The 19,665-nt window shown below is 52.6% G+C and overlaps 1 protein-coding gene across 1 annotated transcript; it reads right to left on the bottom strand.

Moving 5' to 3' along the window:
- Nucleotides 1-489: 489 nt before the first annotated feature.
- Nucleotides 490-11,306, bottom strand: SH2D2A (SH2 domain containing 2A). Its single transcript, XM_001929530.7, has 8 exons — nucleotides 11,166-11,306; nucleotides 10,399-10,559; nucleotides 9,152-9,324; nucleotides 8,002-8,091; nucleotides 7,583-7,751; nucleotides 3,888-4,037; nucleotides 3,394-3,702; nucleotides 490-1,609 (listed from the first exon to the last, which is right to left on the bottom strand). Exons 1-8 carry the CDS (start codon nucleotides 11,197-11,199, stop codon nucleotides 1,442-1,444), a joined length of 1,254 nt encoding a protein of 417 aa, XP_001929565.3. The 5' UTR covers nucleotides 11,200-11,306; the 3' UTR covers nucleotides 490-1,441.
- Nucleotides 11,307-19,665: the final 8,359 nt, after the last annotated feature.

Genomic DNA, 19,665 nt, shown 5'->3' with positions numbered 1-19,665 from the left:
GGCAGAGAGGAGGAAGTCTTGCAAGAGGGACAGAGAAAGCCTAAGCCCAGAAATCTAGGAGGACACAAGAGGCTTGAAGCCACTGCAGCCTCTGCATCCTCTCCCAAGGAGCTCACACCACAGCCTAATGGTGCACCCTTCCCGGCCCAGTCCTGTGCTTGGCCTGGTGGTTGGGGAAGGTGGTGCAGGGACTACCTTTCAATCACTCCCCTCCTTGCCTCTCTTTCCCAGCATCCCCCAGGTGATGGAGCCACCCCTCTGCTGCTGGCTAGCTGCCCAGCCCACCCCAGCTAGGGAAGAAATACTCAGCAGAGAGAGATCTGTGTCCCTTGCCTTGGTGTCTCCCCAGCCTCCAGCCCACAGATCTGTGACCCTTGCCCAGGTGTCCTCAACCCCCCCGACCCTTCTCCCCCTCTCTGCAATGGTCATTCAACCACTTGCCTTTCACAATAGAATCGAGTCAGAGGCAGAGACAGAAGGAGCCTGGAGTACTTGAATCCCTGTTGGGGGAGGTGGTTGGTGATGATTTATTAGCCAGACAAGAATCAACAAACAAGTTCTAACATCTGTTCTCGCCAAACCATTCCTCAGACAACAGCAGCATTGGACCAGGGCCCAGACTTAAAGGCTCGGAGGACCAGCGAAATCAGACTCCAGGAGGAGAAACTGGGGCAGTGGGATGCAGCAGGGTCCTCCTAGCCCACTGCTTAGAGGCAAGCATCGAGCCAGGGGATTCGCAAGGGGCCTTGGGGGGAAACAAGTGCATGTGTCCCTAAAAGGAGGCAGACTCCACATTTGCTTGTCTGACTTCCAGGCTTCTCTGTGGGAGCCCAGACCAGCCAGGGGAACGGGACTAAGCTGGGATCTGGAAGAGGGGCACCAGCCCCCAGGGCCCCCTGAGCAGTGCTCTGGAAAGCAGCCAGATTTCCTATCTGAGGAAACCTCTGACATTTCCTGTTGAGAAGTTAGTGGGTGTGGGGTACGGAACAGAGCACCACACAGAGGAATCAGGAAGCCTGAGTTCCAGTCCTTGACCTTGGCGAAGCCACTATCCCTTTCTGGGTTTATTTCCTTATCTGCACAGTAAGGGGGCTGGACTCGATCGGTACAGGCAGGCAAAGGAGAAGCTGCTCCTCTTCCTTCTCTCACCCACGGCAGACATCACGAATCAATCACGGTGTTCTTTTCTGCTGAGATGGGATATGACCTTAACATCTTTTCCAATGAAGTGCTCTAGGCAGCCACAATCGATGGATGGGAGTTGGCATGCGAGGTGACACCTTTTTGCCAATCTTGCCATAGATGATGGTTAAAGTCTTTCCTAGCTTTGATCACCTACGGTTTTGTTCCATCCACATTTCTTGAGAAGGGCGCCTGGGTGTGTGTGTGAGATTCTTTGGACCCGCTGTTCCGAGTTATCCTCCCCCAGCTCAGACACCAGCTACTGAGGAGGCCCCAGGGGGAGCCACGCCTGTCCTCTGTCCTGAAGCACCTGCCTAGGAAGGTTGTGGGGGAGGGTGTGCCCCCAGCGGGGCAGGGGCTGATGGGGCAGAGGAAGGCCTGGTTCAGCCACAGAGTTCTGAGAATGCAGTTGCTGGCTACCCGGATTCTGCAAAGAGAAGAATGGTCCCAGGTCACACTCTCTGCCTTTAGGTCCCTTAGGCCTGCCTGCACCCTCAAGGGCCAAGACGTCTGATTATTATTATTATTATTATTTTGTCTCTTTGCCTTTTCTAGGGCCGCTCCCGCAGCATGAGGTGTAGACCTCATTTCTGCAGGCTAATGTCCTTTAAGATCAGACGTCTTGGGGAATTTCTGTCATGACACAGTGGAAATGAATCCAACTAGGAACCATGAGGTTGTGGGTTTGATCCCTGGCCTCACTTGGTGGGTTAAGGATCCGGTGTTGCCGTGAGCTGTGGTGTAGGTCGGCAGCTACAGCTCTGATTAGACCCTTAGCCTAATCTCCATATGCTGTGGGTACAGGCCTAAAAAGACCAAAAAAAAGGTCTTGGAAAAGACCTGATGAGAGATGATGGGGGCTGAAAGTGGGGAAAGGAAAAATATATTCAGGAAGAGAACCAGTAGGAATCAGTGGCTTACAGGGGAGTAAGGGTGAGGAGAGGCGAGATGTCAAGGGAGCCCTGAGATTCTGGCTTGAATCGTTGGGTGGCTGGAGAGCTGTCAGATCAGATAGGGGACACAGGAGGAAGCAGCTGGGGGGAGTAGGGGGAGAACAGTGTTGGCTACACCGAGTCCAAGAGGCTGTGGGATGCTGGGGAGCTGAGGAAAAGCTTGGAGAGGAGTTTGCATGGAGGGGCGGACTGTGACATCAGCTGTAGGATGGCAATAGGTGGCAGGGGTGTGAGTTAGTGTGAGCAAGCACAAGGGCTGAGGGGGAAACAGGGGACACCAGCAGGGAGGGTGGGGAAGGGCCTGAGGAGGGGGGGCAGAGGCAGAGGGAGAGGCTGGGAGCAGCCTGTGGGTCTAACACATCCCGTGAAACAAGATGCTCATGTGAACTGATCAGTGAGAAGACTGGGCAGGTGTGGTGGGGGGATGGATGGGGAGGAGGAGGGTGCAGAAAGAGGGGAGTGCAGGCGCCCCCTCCCCTGAGCTCAGCTGAGGTGACACCAGGGATTCCAGACTTCTCTGGCAAGGCAGGGCCCTGAAGGCTGAGGGGGAGGGGGCCAGAGCAGAAGAGGCCCAAGTTCAGCCAGGATTCCCGGTACAGGGTGGGGCCAGTCTCAGGTGTCTGAGGAGGACCAGCAAGGAGAGAGGGACTCAGGCTCAGGTGGGGGAAGGCTGAGGAGGCCCTAAGGGGCCTCTGTTTTCTCTAAGAAGCAGAGGGGGAGACTTGACATAAGGGAGGCAGGTCCTATTAACTCCAGGCAGAGGAGAGGGAGCAAATCTGAGCCTGGAAGAGGGTGGCTGGCAGCCTGGACCCTCTGTCCTTCCCATCTCATCCTAGACCTCTGACCTGCATTAACCTTGACCCAGACATCCAGTCTGAACACCCTCTTCACCCTCCCCAATCGAGCTTCCAGAAAGTCCTCCTTGGAGTTCCCACCGTGGTGCAGCGGAAGCGAATCCCACTAGGAACCATGAAGTTGTAAGGTTCAATCCCTGGCCTCGCTCAGTGGGTTAAGGATCCGGCGTTGCTGTGAGCTGTGGTGCAGGTCGCAGACGCGGCTCGGATCCTGCGTTGCTGTGGCGGAGGCCAGAAGCTGTAGCTCCGATTGGACCCCTAGCCTGGGAGCCTCTATATGACGTGGGTGCGGCCCTAAAAAAAAAAAAAAGAAAGAAAGAAAGAAAGAAAGAAAAAGAAGAAAAAAAGAAAAGAAAAAGAAAGTCCTCCTTGTGGTCTAACTTTCCCCCCGCACCCCCATTTACCTGGCTTCCTAGGACAGGCCTGGACTGGCACTTCCGTAGGACTTCGTGCCTGAGGATGCGCGGCGGGCTCTCACCCCCTGAATCAGGCACTTTCACCTCCACCTCGGCATAAATGTTGCTGGGGGCTTCCCCGGGGCTGCCCCGGCCCATGGCATAGAAAGCTATGGGCTCGTCAGGTTCGTGGTAGATGGGGTTGGAGGGCTTGTGGGGCGGGGTTGGGCGGGGTCTCGGAGCGGGGCTTGTGTAGACTTCGGGGGGCAGGTGGGGTCTGGCGGGGATGCGAGGCTTAGGCCTGGGCGGCTGGGTGGGCTAGGAGAGAAAGCGGGCGGGGAGGGGAAGTGGGTCAGAGCAACCCTGGCAGATCCGAAGCAGGAGCCCAGCTTGAGACTCCGCCCCCATAAGCCCCGCCTCCTCCCTTCTGGCCCCTCCCCTCCCCGCAGGCTCCTCCCATCCCTCAGACCCTGCCTTCTCTCTCAGCCCCTCCCTCCCAATACCTCCTTTGGCTCTCCGGCCCCCTCTTTCTGCTTGAAGGCTGCGCTCTGCTCCTTTTTGAGAATTGGACTGTACTGAGGTTGTGAGTCCTGGCTTTTGCTTCCAGAGTCTGATTCTTCAGTCCTTAGGGACAGTCCTACGGGCTCAGGAGTCTGTGGGGAAGAAAGCAGGCCTCAGGGACTTGGTGCAGGCGGGGTGGTGGGCCGGAATGGGCCTGGGATCCAGGAGGGCAGAATATTCTGGTCCACGCGGAGAATGGGGTCGGGGGAGCACAGAAATTTGGCAGACGCTGGGTTCCCGGGTGAGGACGAGGGGATGGAGGTGACAAGGGGACCAGAGGCAGGGCAGTAACTCTGTTCACAGGCCATATCTAGCATTAAACTTAACTTCACCTGGAACGCAGGGCAAGACTAGTTGCTATTTGTGCCTGTGGTTATAAAACTGCAACAAGGCATTAGAGGAGTTCTTGTCCTGGCTCAGTGGTCAACCAATCTGCCTAGGAACCATGAGGTTGCAGGTTCCATCCCTGGACTCACTCAGTGGGTTAAGGATCTGGCGTTGCCGTGAGCTGTGGTGTAGGTTGCAGATGCGGGTCAGATCTGGCGTTGCTGTGGCTGTGGTGTAGGCTGGCAGCAACAGCTCCGATTGGACCCCTAGCCTGGGAACCTCCATATGCTGCAGGAGCGGCCCTAGAAAAGGCAAAAAGACAAAACAAACAAAACAAAACCCAAAAAACCCCCCAAGGCTTTAGAAGTCTGGCCTAAAAATTTCCAGCATGAGGACAAATCCTCAAGACTACTGTGCCTGCGTTTATTTCTGCAGGTGCCGGGGGAGTACTTTATGCTGCTATAAGCTAGATATTTTAGGGACAGAGACATTGCCTCAGGGGACATGAGCCCTACAGGGTTTCTTCCCACGTGAGGTGTTTCTTTCTTTTTCTTTTTCTTTTTTTTTTTTACTTTTTAGGGCCGCACCCATGGCATATGGCGGTTCCCAGGCTAGGAGTCCAATTGGAGCTACAGCTGCCAGCCTACGCCACAGCCACAGCAACATGGGATCCGAGCTGTGTCTGCAACCTACACCACACCTCACGGAAATGCTGGATCCTTAATCCACTGATCAAGGCCAGGGATCAAACTGCAATCTCATGGTCCCTAGTCGGATAGCTTTCTGCTGCACCACAATGGGAACTCCAACATTAGGTGTTCTTTTAGCTCAGCATTTATCCGTGGGTGCACAAATGTGCCACAACCACAGCAACATGGGATCCGATCTGCATCTGCAACCTACACCACAGCTCACAGCCGGATCCCTGACCCACTGAGCGAGGCCAGAAATCAAACCCGCATCCTCATGGATTCTAGTAGAATTCATTTCCTCTGCACCACGAAGGGAACTCCCTGGTTCAGGTCTTAATTTCTCTGCCTGTGTCATCTTGCCCTGCCAACCCATTCTCCACTCTGAGAGCAGACTGAGCCTGCAGAAGTTCCCCTGGCAATCCTTTGGTGGCTGCCCATTGCTCCAGGATGAAGCCCAAACTCCAGACAACTTGAGTGACAAGACCCGCTGAGGCCCAGTCATAGAGCTTGGCCTCAGATAGCTCTGCCTTAAGCCCTCTCAGCTCCAGACTTCCCTACACCCCGTTGCCACTGCTGGGGAATCTTCAGGTCTCTGTCTCCTCCTCAAACAATTCTGCCCAAGAGTCACCCTAGGCATAGTCCCACAGGGCACACTTGGAACTGACTCCAGTCAAGCTCCAGGAAACTCTTCTTGCCCAGGTCACCCGTGACCTTATCTTGGCCAAATCCAACTGTCAATCCTGGACCCACTGGCACCTGCTCTTCCTGGATGTATTTTCTTTGCTTGCTGTCTAGAGCATCACTCTCCTGGTTCTTCTCCTCTCTCTCTGGCTGCTCCTTCTTAATTTTCTTTGTAGGTTCCCCCTCATTTCTGCACACTCTGCTGGAGACGTGGTATTCCTTTCTTTTCCATCTATACTCATTGTTGAGTGAGATTTCATTGCTCCTGAATATTTCATTGCTCCTGGCAGATGAGATTTCATCTACATGCTGATGGCTCCCAAATGTTGAACTCCAATCTAGACTTCTGTCCTAAACTCCAGATCCATGTATTCCAACTGGCTACGTGACATCTGCATTTGGATACTGAACGGACCTCTCCAACTGTGACTATCAAAACTGAATTCCAGATCCTGACTCTCCCAGTGTTGCTCCTCCTACAATCTTCCTCATCTCAGTCAAGGACAACTCCATCTTTTCACATTCCTCATCCAATTCTGCAAAAACCCTTGTCCGCTCCATCTTCCAAACAGACCCAGAGTCTCACCTCCTAACCCCTTCTTCCCCTTTACCAACCTGGTCCAGGCTGCAATCTTTCCTCCTGAAAGCATTGTAATGGCCTCCAACTGCGGCATATGGAAGTTCCCAGGCTAGGGGTTGAATGGGAGCTGCAGCTGCCGGCCTACACCACAGCCACAGCCGCAGCCGCAGCAACTCAGGATCTGAGTCGCGTCTGTGACCTACACCACAGCTCACAGCAATGCCAGATCCTTAACCCACTGAGCCAGGCCAGGGATCGAACCCACATCCTCAGGGATACTAAACCACTGAGCCACAACGAGAACTCCAGGTCATGTCCTTCTTTAGCTTGCATCTGTCTAGTGCCAGCCCATCTCACTCAGAATAAAAACACCTAATCACACAAGAGCCTACAGGGCCCTTCTCCTTCACCCCTCTGATCTCATCTCCTACCTTTCTATCTCACTGCTCTTAGTCTTGTTCACACACTTCAAGGGTCCTCTGACCTCAGGGCCTTTGCACCTGCTGTGGCATCTACCTAGGATGCTTTTCCTCCAGTTGGCTGCATGACTCCCTCCCTCAGGCCTCTGTTCAAATGTCCCCTTACCAGAGTAGACTTTCCTGATGTCCCTATTAAAATAGCCCCAACACTGTCACTCCCAGTTTCTGTAGTCTCTGTTATCTGTATTATGCATTTGCTGTCTGTTTCCTCTCACTAGAATGAAAGCTCTGTGAGATAAGGATATTTTGGTCAGTTTGGTTTACTATTTCCCCAGTGCCCAGACAAATGAATGGCACATAGTTGTCCCTCAGAACTGCTTGAACTTCCGCGGGGAGGGCCTCTCTGATGCGGCTCTCCACTGAGTGAGCTAAAGGGCACCCCATTCTATATTTCCTCTCTCATCACACTCAAACTGTGAAAACGAGAAGCCTTAGAGACAGAAGAAAGGTGAGCCTTGATTCCTATAATTGTTTTTGCTGCTGCTAAGAAAGCTTTGTGGGTTTGACACCCATCTATCTTGTCCATGACTCTACTTTCAGGGCCTGCCAGCACCCGGTGTATGCTGGGTACTCAGTAAATATCTCCTAATTTAAAAACAAAACAAAACAGAAACACAAGGACCCGTCTGCCTAGCTGGCCACTTCCAACCTTCCAGTCTTTGAGTGGTTAGGCTAGTCTGGCAAGGACCCTTCCCCCAGCCCGCATCTTTCTGGAAGGGCATGCCCGGAAGGGCAGGGGAGGCGTGGTTGGGTTATCCGTCCTAATGGGAAAGTGCCTTGTGTCTCGGTCCTGCAACCTGAGCTCTGCGTGCGGAGGGGCGCTGGCCTGGGTCTCTGGGCTCAGGGTCAGGGTCAAGGCCGGGGTGGGGACGGCGTACCTGGCGGGGGAGGGGCTCGGTGAGCTTCTCCCCGTAGGGGCTGAGCGGTCCCGCCGTGTAGTGCAGCAGCAGGTCCTGCAGCCGCGCGTGGGCGCTGTCCTCGCCCAGCACCACGTGGCGCCCGTCCCGGAGCTGGGCCAGCAGGAAGTGGCGGCAGCAAGTCCGGCTCCTGGAGGGCACCAGTCAGAATCAGATCTGCTCCTTCCTCCCGGCCAGGGCATCAGCACGCGGCGTGACCGTTCCCCGCCCGGCGCCAGGCTCTCCCATCCTCAGTAGCCCGGGGGGCTGAGCGTAAAGACCCCGCCCCTGCTGGGCGTGAAGTTCTCTGCCCCTTATTTGTGAGTCAGCACCAAGTCCCACCCTCCGCTTAGCCAGAAGCCCCGCCTCCTTGTCCGCGTGCGCACCTCCCCGCCCCGCACCTGTAAGTCAGCACAAAGGTCACGGCGCTCTCGCTGAAACGCACCAAGTAACATCCCTGAGGCTCTGTTTCCAGCAACCTTTCGGCCTCTCTGTGGGTGACAGAAAAGACATGGAAGGCTGCTCTGATTCTTCCAGCCTCACTCCCTGTCTCCCTGGCTCTCATAGGAGACCCCAACCTGCCGCCAAGTGGCCTTAAGTGGCTAGAGAAGGGTGAAGGTGGAAGAGAGGATGTGGGTACTGCACTCTCGCTGCGGGGTCTGGGTGTGGACAGAGGCCAGAGGTCCCACTCAGGAGACCTCCCAGCCCAGCATCCTCCTTCTGGCCTCATCCTGGAAAAGCAACCAGGGGGTGGAGGGGCCGGGGCGGGGGGTGGGGGTGGAGGGCACAGTGCTGTGGCCACAGCAACAGGGATGGGAGTAGACTTCCAGATTTCAAAATCACCAGTGGCCGGTGCTGGAGGAGGTGAACACAGGGATACAGTAAAGCTGAGAAGTGGAGGAGGAGGGAGGAACTGCAAAGGTGGGAAGATAGAGGAGAGGGCTGGAGAGAGCCAGAGGTAAAGATGCATGGAGGTGTTCCGGACATGGCTCAGTGGTTAACGAATCCGACTAGGAACCGACTCGGTTCGATCCCTGGCCTTGCTCAGTGGGTTAAAGATCCGACGTTGCCTTGAGCTGTGCTGTAGGTCACAGATGCAGCTCGGATCCCGCGTGGCTGTGGCTGTGGCTGTGGCTGTGGCGTGGGTTGGCCGCTACAGCTCTGATTAGACTCCTAGCCTGGGACTCTCCATATGCCGCGGGATCGGTCCTAGAAAAGGCAAAAAGACCAAAAAAAAAAAAAAAAAAAATATATATATATATATATATGCATGGAGAGAGAGCCTGAGGCGGAGGTGGAAACTGTGAACATGAGAAGCCTCAGAGACAGGAGGAAGGTTGAGCCTAGAAGGGGCAAACCGAGGCATAGGATGGGGGCTTGCGCTGGAGCCTCTCCAATGATCTCCCGCAGGAGAGCTACCCTAGTAAACAGCCTTTGAACCTCCAGAATTCATAGCCTGGGCTTGTAGCTGCAATCTGCTCCTGATTGACCGCAGGACTCAGGACTGGCCCCCTGCCCTTCTCTGAGCCTGTTTCTTCCTCTGTGACTCACCTCCGGGTGATGAAGCCGTGGAACCAGGCAGGGGCTTCCCCGTGCTGCAGGAGCTCATGGGCCTGGGTCTTCTGGAACCAAGCCAGAGTCTCTGCCTGTAGGGACAAGGCTTCTTCTCTAGGCATCTCTTCAGCCTTCCCAATGTCTTTTGGGCTGCACGTAGCGCCTGGGGCCTGGATAGAGGAGGAGTTCAAGGAAGGGGAAGAAGCCATGAATAGTGGTCCTTCTCCTGACGGGCCAGGTGGCAGCTGGCTCCTGGATGAAGCCAGCTGTCACCTTCTCATACCTAGCCCCTCCTGGATATGTGGAGAAAGTCACCCCTCATCCCAGTGGCCTATTCTAGGGTGTAATTGCCCAGAAAGTTCTAACTTAAATCTCTTCTTCAGCTCCAGCTGTTTTTTTTTTTTTTTTCTTCTTTCTTTTCTTTTTCTTTTTCTTTCTTTACCTTTTTAGGGCCACTCATTAGGCATATGGAAGTTCCTGGGTTCGGTGTTGAATCAAAGCTGCAGTTGCAGGCCGACGTCACAGCCCCAGCAATGCCAGATCTGAGCCACATCTGCAACCTATGCCTCGGCTTTCGGCAAGACCAGATCCTTAACCCACTGAACGTGGCCAGGGATTGAACCCACATCTTCATGGATGCTAGTTGGGTTTTTAACCCACTGAACCACAATGGGGACACCAGCTCCAGCTGTTTTTGTTTCCAGGGAGTTTCCTTCCACTCTGTCTGGGGCCTGTGGGCCTTTTTGGTGCAGTAGCTGTGAGCTATTAAACTGTGCTTAACGGGAGGTGAGGCCTTCCAGATGGACAGAAAGTCCTTCCCTGGCCTAAGGAATGAAGGGAAGGAACTCCAGAGGCCAGAATGAGGGAGGGCTCACCCTCCATTAGGAGGGACCGAGCTGGGCAGATTTCCCAGTGAAAGGAGGGCAGAGAAAGACTGAGATAAGGCTGTCCTGGCCAAATGAAGGCAATGGACAGAGCTGCAGGTGTGCAAGTTTCTGGAACTCAAATCATTGTACCCTGGTCACTTGTGGACACACCCTGAGCTCCCCAGGGACAGAGGAGCAGTGAGTGGACCATTCAGCACCTGAAGGAGGCCCTCCCCCTCTCCTTTCCCTCCCTCTGTACCCTTGGCCTTGTCGGCAGCCCCAGCTCATTCCTGCCTTGGCCTTTGTCTATCTGCAAGTCCTCAAGTTGGGAGAGTGGGAGCCGAGGAGGGAGCTGCCCCCCCCCAGGTTCCGACTCACCGCCACGTGGACAGTCGGGGCCCTGGGGCTGGGCTGGGCTTCTTCGGCCTTCGGGGCCTGGAGTCTGGGTCCCGGAAGCGAACCCAGGCCCTGGCAGCTCCGGCGGTTCAAGTCCATGGGCTGGAAGGTGCTGAAGGTTACAGCGGGGGCTTCTCGACTCCCTGTTAGCACAGAGAGCTTTCTCAGTGATGGCCGGCCTTTCTGTTGCCCATTCCTCCCTTCAGAGGGACCCCGTGGACCTCTCGCTGGGGGACTGGGGAGTGCCCCTAGGACAGGGACAGTCATGACAGCAGGAGAGATGCAGGAGGGATGCTGAGGTGATTTCTTAGGGAGGAGTAAGGAGCCAAGAGGGTGCAGAGGGCCAAGGCGGCAGAGGGGCTTGTCAGAGAAACTGGGTGCTGGGCAGGAGAGCTGGGAAGCCAGCCAGCCCTCCGATGGCCCGACGTCCCAAAATCTGGGCAGGGAGGCAGATCTCTTCAGGGCAGGTCTGTCTTCTGGCCCAGAATCCCCTGCCCCTTGTCCCCCTTCCTCCTCCCGTTGCCCTCCCCTCCTCTCTAAGGAGCACTCAGCAGACTCTGTCATCTTTATCCTCAGGGCTGCGGGGACCCGGAGCCCCCGAGGAGTAACAGGGGTTGTGAGCCACTTGCCAGCCAGCCCTGCCAGCTCTGGGCCCTAAAGTGGGAGCTAGGGCCAGCGGGGAGAGAGCAGGGATCATGGGGGGGGGTCTTGATATCTCCCCCACCCACGTTCTCCAACTTCACACTTACCTTGGGCGCCTATCTGGGCCAGGGGGAGCTCCATGGGGGCAGCCTAGCAGAGGAGCCCCTAGAGCAGGGTGTGTGTGCGGGCTCTCAAAAGGTGTGCACACTCAGCAAGTCATCCCTCCTCTCACCCAGCCCCTCCGGGGGCAGGAAATGTCGCCTCACCCACAGCCCCAGCCCTCTCGCAGGACTCGCGTCATGGAAAGCCGTAAGACGGTCGCCCCACCCCCGGAAGCCAGGCAGCTGAAGGTGGTGGGGTGCGGTGAGTATTTGTGTCATTCTGTGTCTGGGTCCTTGCTGCTGTCTTATCTCCATCCCCTCTCCACGCCCTCAGTCCAGACTGGGACTTCCCTTTCTGTCCCTCTCTCGGTCCCTCTGTCTCCCTCTCTCTCTCTGAGCAGTGGCAGTGGTAAGGTCAACCTCAGAAGGACAAGCCTGATGAGGTGATGGGGCTTCGGAGTCATCGAAGATTCAGACTCAGGACTGTGCTCTTAGGACGCACATGGAGGGAAGGGAGCAGAGCTGCAACACGAAGAATGTGGGTCAGACTTTTGAAGGACTTTCTGAGGTCATATGGAATCTGTGAGACACAGGGGTGAGGAGGAGGGAGCCTGGCTTCATCCTCAAGCAGATGATGGGTTGGCGGGAGCTGGGTTAGGATATAACTAGGCAATTCCAGAGAAAGGGAGTGGGGATTTCCTCCAACGAAGTGGGTCGTTATTAGCAGCAAGATGATGGGCAGTTGTTATTTAAGGACTTCAGTGCTGATGTCTTAAACCTGCAGTGTGCTTGCTTCCCCTGTCACCCCCAAGGACCAATCCCGTTTCTCTCCAGAGAGATCCGCACACATGAGAAGAAGACAGGGAACATTAATTATCCCCATTTGCCAGGAGGGTAAGCTGAAGCTCAGAGAAGTTACATGCCTTAGCCAGGGGCTTTCAGGGTCTCGGCTGTTGATGGTGGAGCTGGGACTAGAATCTAGCTCTTCTTTTCCACATTTCACTGCGATTTAGGCCAACAGTCTTGAGAGCCCAGAGAGAAAAAGGATCTTGTCTCAAGGTGTCAAGAAGGGGGAATGGGGAGTTCTCATCGTGGTTCAGTGTTAACGAATCCGACTAGGAACTACGAGGTTGTGGGTTTGATCCCTGGCCTCGCTCAGTGGGTTAAGGATCTGGCGTTGCCGTGAGCTGTGGTGTAGGTCACAGACGTGGCTCAGATCCTGAGTTGCTGTGGCTCTGGTGTAGGCTGGTGGCTACAGCTCCAATTCAACCCATAGCCTGGGAACTTCCATATTCTGTGGGTGTGGCCCTGGAAAAGGCAAAAAAAAAAAAAAATCCTGCATTGGTTACCACTTCAAAACAAGTTGCAAAGAGAAACATCCAGGTACCTGACATGCATTTTCACTTGAGGGCTTTCTCCATACAGGGTGCAAGGTGAAACCACTCTTTGGAGTAACCTACAGAAGGAAGAAAGGGGGAGGTACTGATCTTCCCTGCTCCCTCAGTGTTCCCACTTCCCATTGGTTAGGACGATCCCCTAGGACCCGACTTAGACGCTGCATCCCTTGTACCTTGGTATCCACTCAGGAAGCCAAATCGCATGGTGTGGTGGTTGATATTAATCAAAAATGGAGGGGAGGAGTTCCTGCCATGGCACAATGTGATCAGTGGCGTCTTGGGACTCAGGTGCGATCTGTGGTACTGTGGGTTAAGGATCTGGTGTTGCTGCAGCTGCGGCTTAGGTCACAACTGCTGCTGGGATCTGATTCCTGGCCTGGGAACTCTATATGCCAAGGGGTGGCCAAAAAAGGAAAAAAAAAAAAGGAGGGGAGACTCAGAGATAGGCTTCCTAGGACTTCAGCCTAGCCTCTACTCAGCTCAGGTCACAAAAAAGTCCTCTGATAAAAGTGGAAGTGGTTTGGGAGGCAGGCAGCCAAGGAGCCAGTGAAAAGAATCTAAGAAGCTGGACAAGTTTTGTGTCCAATACAGTCCACCCCTTGTGCCCTCTCATTATATGCAGCTCTTATACTACAGGAGAGGGCTTACATTTGTTCTCCTTTTTTTTTTTTTTTTTTTTTTTAGGACCGCACTCACGGCTCGTGGAAGTTCCCAGGTTAGAGGTCAAATTGGAGCTGTAGCCACCGGCCTATGCCACAGCCACAGCAACATCAGATCCAAGCTGTGTCTGTGACCTACATACACCCCGGCTCACGGCAATGCTGAATCCTTAACCCACTGAGCGAAGCCAGGGATTAAACCTGCATCCTCATGGATGCTAGTCAGATTCGTTTCTGCTGAGCCACGAGGGGAAATCCCTGTTTGTTTTTTACAAACAGAGACACCCTTACTTATTCTCCAAGAAGGGAGCCTCAAGTCCAGGCAGTCACATAGCCCCCTTCAAAGTGGAGGTCAACAGTATTTTTCTCAAAGTTCGAGGCAAGAGGATTAGTCAAAAAAGCTACAGTCCTCATAGTTGTAACTGATCCAGAGGTCCTTTCTTCTTTTTTCTTTTTTTTGGCCACCCCGAGGCATATGGAACTCCCAGGTCAGGGGTCAGATCTGAGCCACAGTTGCCACCTAAGCTGCAGCTGTGCCAATACCAGATCATTAATCCACTGTGCTGGGCTGGGGGTCTAACCTGTGTCCCAGCACTCCCGAGATCCCGCTGATCCTATAGTGCCACCACGGGAACCCCTTATATTTTTCTCTTTTTTTTTTTTTCCCCTAGAGGTTCTGATGGACAGTCATCATCTCCCTCCTCTGCCACTCATTCTGGATATTCTCACTTTTGGTTAGAACTTCATCTGGTCTAGGTTGTTTTTTCTGGGGGTGGGGATGGGGTTTATCCAGACCTTCATTCCCCAAAGGTGTAGACCCCCAGTTGCCCTGCCCTTGTTGGTTGGTGTAGCTACAACAGTCACCACCAGGCATGGAAGTACTAAGAGATGTTTCAGACATTGTCTGACCAGCTGGCCAAGCCATTTGCCACTCCCCGTAGTCCAGGCACAGCCTTGCTCTGGACCATCTTTCCCTATAGGCGAAGTGGATGACTGGTATACGCGGCTGCAGCTCTGACCCCTAGGAAAATTCTCCATTAGCATTATCCTTCAGAGACATCCGCAGTGAGACCACACTGGTGTCAACATGTCACACAGGCACGTCTAATAGTTGGTTATAGGGGACCCCTATGAGGTCACAAACGTGGCTGAAGAAGAAGCAGTAGCAGAGTTCCTGATGTGGCGCAATAGGATCTGTGGCATCTTGGCAGTGCTGGGACACAGGTTCCATCCCCAGCCCAGCACAGTGGGTTAAGGATCCGGCATTGCTGCAGCTGCAGTGTAGGTTGCACCTGAGGCTCAGATCTGATCTCTGGAATTCTGTATGCTGTGGGGCAGCCAAAAAATTAAAAAAAAAAAAAGGAGTAGCAATAGAGGCAGGAGATTTGACAGTCTGGGCCACCTGCTCCTGTAATTTACTCAGGCCTGGTCCAGATGTGCTACACATATTGCAGAATGGATTACGGTTATGCCTGTCTGACTCATGCATCAGAAAACATTCAGCTTATGAAGGGCAGCCCAGGTGGAGTGGTGCCTATTGTTCGGGTACTCGGTCTCTATTAGGGCCCCGTATCAAACCAAGGTCTGTTTTTCAGATGTAATTCTTTGTCAGAGAGAGCATGACCTGTTCCAGAACCCCAGGGCCTGTGCTGTGGTTCTTCATCACAGTGTGTCAGGCTCCACACAGCGTCCTTTTCCACCACAGGGATTCTTAGTACCATCGGACATGCCAGATTACAAGGCCCAAGAGGCAGGGCAGCCTGTATACAGCCTGGACCTGGGGTGGGGTCTTTCTTGCCCTGGGACTCACTTGAAACTGGCAGCCTTCTGGGTCACGTCACAGTGAGTTTGAAGTGATATTCTCAAGTGACCTCCAAATCCTGATCTCCTGATGCACAGAGGCCAAATAAATGCTGCGCCTCTTTCTTAGCGCTGGAAAGCACGTGGAACAGAATCTTGTCCTTTCTTTCTAGGGCTGCACCTGTGGCATATGGAGGTTCCCAGGCTTGGGGTCGAATCGGAGCTGCATCTGCGACCTACACCACAGCTCATGGCAACACCCAGATCCTTAACCCACTGAGCGAGGCCAGGGGATCGAACCCGCATCCTCATGGATACTAGTCAGGTTTGTTACTGCCGAGCCACGACAGGAACTCCTAGAATCTTATCCCTTATAGCAAGTTCCAAATTGGGGTTTTTGGAAAGGAGGTGGTAATGGGGGGAATCCAAGGAGGTCTGTGTCCAGTAGAGGAAAGATAATACCCCCTGTGGATCTGTGGATTATACAAATGGCTTTCTTTACTTTTTTTGTTCCTGCTGTCTGCCTTTAGGGAAGAAAACTAACTTTTTTTTTTTTGCCATCTTGGGCCGCTTCCACGGCATATGGAGGTTCCCAGGCTAGGGGTCTAATCGGAGCTGTAGCTGCTGGCCTACGCCAGAGCCACAACAACGCAGGATACAAGCTGAGTCTGCGACCTATACCACAGCTCACGGCAACTCCAGATCCTTAATCCACTGAGCAAGGCCAGGGATCGAACCCGAAACCTCATGGTTCCTAGTCGGATTCGTTAACCACTGCGCCACGATGGGAACCCTTTTTTTTTTTTTAAACCATCTGTGACCAGACTTTCCCAAAAGTCCACCATTACCATATAATCAGTTATTATTTGATAAATAACTGCCAAGGGCAGGCTTTACTTTATTTGAGGATTACCTGTCACCATCTTACAGGTGAAAAAACTGAGATCACAGTCAAAAGACTTAGCTTTGTTCCCATCGTGGCTCAGTGGTTAACGAATCTGACTAGGAACCATGAGGTTGCAGGTTTGATCCCTGGCCTCGCTCAGTTGGGTTAAGGATCCGGCGTTGCCGTGAGCTGTGGTGTAGGTCGCAGATGTGGCTCAGATCTGGCATTGCTGTGGCTCTGGCGTAGGCTGGCGGCTACAGCTCCAATTCGACCCCTAGCCTGGGAAGCTCCATATGTTGCGGGTGTGGCCCCAGAAAAGACAAAAAGACAAAAAAAAGGACTTAGCTTCAGTCACTCAATGAGGACATCAGTCTGAACCTGGGGCTTCTCACTTGGGCCCTCTAGCTATGAGCATGGAGAGGGAGATTATAGCCACCACGTTTTAGGTTTTGCCATGAGCAAGCACCGTGTTAAATGCTTTACAGGCATGGGTCCTAATACTCTTTTTTTTTTTTTTTTTTTTTTTTTTTTTTTTTTTTTTGTCTTTTTGCCATTTCTTGGGCCGCTCCCGCGACATATGGAGGTTCCCAGGCTAGGGGTTTAATCGGAGCCGTAGCCACCAGCCTACGCCAGAGCCACAGCAACGCGGGATCCGAGCTGTGTCTGCAACCTACACCACAGCTCATGGCAATGCTGGATCCTCAACCCACTGAGGAAGGCCAGGGACCGAACCCACAACCTCATGGTTCCTAGTCGGATTCGTTAACCACTGCGCCACGACGGGAACTCCCCTAATACTCTTATAACAGACCCACACAGGACACACTCTGATTATCATCCCCACTTTGCAGATAGGGGAGCTGAGGCTTAGAGATTTAGAGAGGTTTAGTGACTTGCCCAAGGTCACACAGTCGGGAAGCAGGCATTTGAATCAGACCCATTGTGGCTCAGCAGGTTAAGGACCTGACTTGTCTGTGTGAGGATCCCTGGCCCCGCTCAGGGGGTTGGCATGGGTTGAAGATGCAGCTTGAATCTGGCATTGCTGTGGCTGTGGCCTATGCTGGTTCGACCTCTAGCCTGGGAATGTCCATATGCCATGGGCACAGCCAGAAAATACACACACACACACACACACACTCTACTGTTTTAGTAACCTATGCTTTGCTGCAGTTTCAACCCGAAACATGGACCCATTTGTAGAACCGCATCTTTTTTTTTTTTTTTTTTTTGGTCTTTTTGCCTTTTCTAGGGCCGCTCCCACGGCATATGGAGGTTCCCAGGCTAGGGGTCTAATCAGAGCTGTAGCCACCAGCCTACACCACAGCCAACACCAGATCCGAGCCCCGTCTGCGACCTACACCACAGGTCACGGCAACGCCAGATCCTTAACCCACTGAACAAGGCCAGGGATTGAACCTACAACCTCATGGTTCCTAGTCAGATTCGTTAACCTCTGCACCACGATGGGAACTCCAGAACCACATCTTTGAATGTAGTTTTTCACCCAGCGATCATTCCAATGAGGACACTACAGAAAAAGGAACAATGATATTTCAGATTTCACATAATGGCTTTTCTCTCAACAGCTCTAGGCATTTTCAGGACGAAAGACATTACTTTATAGTTATTCTTGCTGTATCTATTTAGTCAACATGTATTCTTTGCCTACAGTATACCAAACATGCTAGGGGCTAGGCACGCAAAAGTAAATAAAAACTCAGCAACCTGTTCTTTTGGAGTTCATGTCTGGGTGAAGAGAAGTACCCATGGCCTATTAACCTTTTAGTGTCTCTTACTTCTTATTGAAAACCAGCAGGTAACAGAAGAAGCTTGCTAAAAGTGAGGGACTGTGCACTGAAATGGTTGCCCTTGGCCCCGACCTCAGAGCCCATTTACCTCGTGGATCTGCATGTGTCTGGGTGGGTTTTTAAATTACAGTTTCATAGAATTAGAACATGAATTTGTAATGAGCCAGGCCTAGTAGAGTTGTTCCTTGTTCTTATGAAGGTATGAAAAAAATTTTTTAAATTTTCTCGGAGTTCCTGTTGTGGCACAGTGGAAATGAATCTGACTAGGATCCGAGAGGACGTGGGTTCAATCCCTGGCCTTGCTCGGTGGGTTAAAGATCCGGCCTTGCCGTGAGCTGTGGTGTAGGTCGCAGATGTGGCTCGGATCTGGCGTTTTGGTGGTTGTGGCGTAGGCCGGCAGCTCTAGCTCTGATTCGACCCCTAGCCTGGGAACCTCTATATGCTGCAGGTGCAGCCCTAAAAAGCAAAACAAACAAACAAACAGAAAAGCCACACTGAATCAGGGGAGTTCCCCGGTGGCCTAGTGGTTAGGACTCAGCACTTTCACTGCAGCTCTGTGGAAGGATTCAGTCCCTTCATGTGCAAATGAGTTCCCACTTGAGGCCTCTGCATGCCGTGGCTGAAAAGAAAAGGACAATTCTTAAGAAATTAATTGATGAAAAAACAAACAATGAGTCAGGTAGAGGGGATCAAGATGGCTGAGTAGAAGGACGAGGAGATTACTTCCCCCGCAAACACATCAAAAATACATCTTCATGTGGAATGATTCTCACAGAATGCCAAATGTAAGTTGGCAGAAGATCTCTTATGAGACCACAACTGCAAGAAAGATGCCCACATCACCATCTTTGGTAGGAGGAAAGAAAAAAAAAAAAAAAAAAAGAGGAAATGATGAATCAATGGCAAAAGAGATAGGTTTCTGTGTTTCTTTTATTCATTCTTTTCCACTCCTAGGTGGTAATCTTCTCTTATTTATGTTGAATGCTCAGTGCCTGGAAAAATGCTGACACGTCAGAGATACTCAATAACATGTATTAACATGGTGATAACATTTTAAAAAGGAAAAAGGAAAGGTTTTAGAGAATTAAAAACAGCTCCTCTGCACATGAAAAGATGCTCAACATTGATAATCAGAGAAATGCAAATCAAAACTAAAATGAGGAGGAGTCCCATCGTGGCGCAGTGGTTAACGAATCCGACTAGGACCCATGAGGCTAAGGGTTCGATCCCTGGCTTTGTTCAGTGAGTTAAGGATCTGGTGTTGCCGTGAGCTGTGGTGTAGGTCGGAGATGTGGCTCAGTGTAGGCCAGCAGCTATAGCTCTGATTTGACCCCTAGCCTGGGAACCTCCATATGTCGCGGGAGTGGCCCAAGAACGGGCAAAAAGACAAAAAAAAAAAAAAAAAGAACCCAACCAATATCCATGAGGATGAAGGTTCAATCCCTGGCCTTAAGGATCTGGCATTGCTGTGAGCTTCGGGGTGTAGGTTGAAGATGGGGCTTGGATCCCACATTGCTGTGGCTGTGGTCAGCATCTGTGGCTCTGATTTGACCCAGGAACTTCCATATGCTGCAGGTGTGGTGCTAAAAAGAAAAAAAACAACAACCCTGCAGTGAGGTACCACCTCACACTGGTCAGAATGGCCAATATTAAAAAGTCTACAGGAGTTCCAGTCGTGGTGCAGCGGAAACGAATCCGACTAGGAACCATGAGTTTTCGGGTTTGATCCCTGGCCTCACTTAGTCGGTTAAGGATCCAGTGTTTCCGTGAGCTGTGGTCTAGGTAGCAGATAATGCTCGAATCTGGTGTTGCTGTGGCTGTGGCTGTGGCTGGTGGCTACAGCTCTGATTAGACCCCGAGCCTGAGAACCTCTGTTTGCCCCGGATGCAGCCCTGAAAAGACAAAAAAAAAAAAAAAAAAAAAAAAAGTCTACAAAAAACAAACGCCAGAAGGGGT

Source organism: Sus scrofa, chromosome 4 (assembly GCF_054392235.1).
Source record: "Sus scrofa isolate SSC_HxYL_T2T_F1_AM1 chromosome 4, Sscrofa_HxYL_maternal_Yorkshire_Landrace_v2.0, whole genome shotgun sequence".
Lineage (NCBI taxonomy): Eukaryota > Metazoa > Chordata > Mammalia > Artiodactyla > Suidae > Sus > Sus scrofa.
This window is presented reverse-complemented; position numbering and strand designations above follow the sequence as displayed.

Coding starts and splice junctions, on each gene's coding strand:
- SH2D2A (XM_001929530.7), bottom strand. CDS start 11,199: ATGGAGCTCCCCCTGGCCCAGATAGGCGCCCAAG. Junction 4,038..7,582: donor CCGAGCCCCTCCCCCGCCAG/GTACGCCGTCCC, acceptor TCTTCCCCACAG/ACTCCTGAGCCCGTAGGACT. Junction 1,610..3,393: donor GGCCTGTCCTAGGAAGCCAG/GTAAATGGGGGT, acceptor TTCTCTTTGCAG/AATCCGGGTAGCCAGCAACT.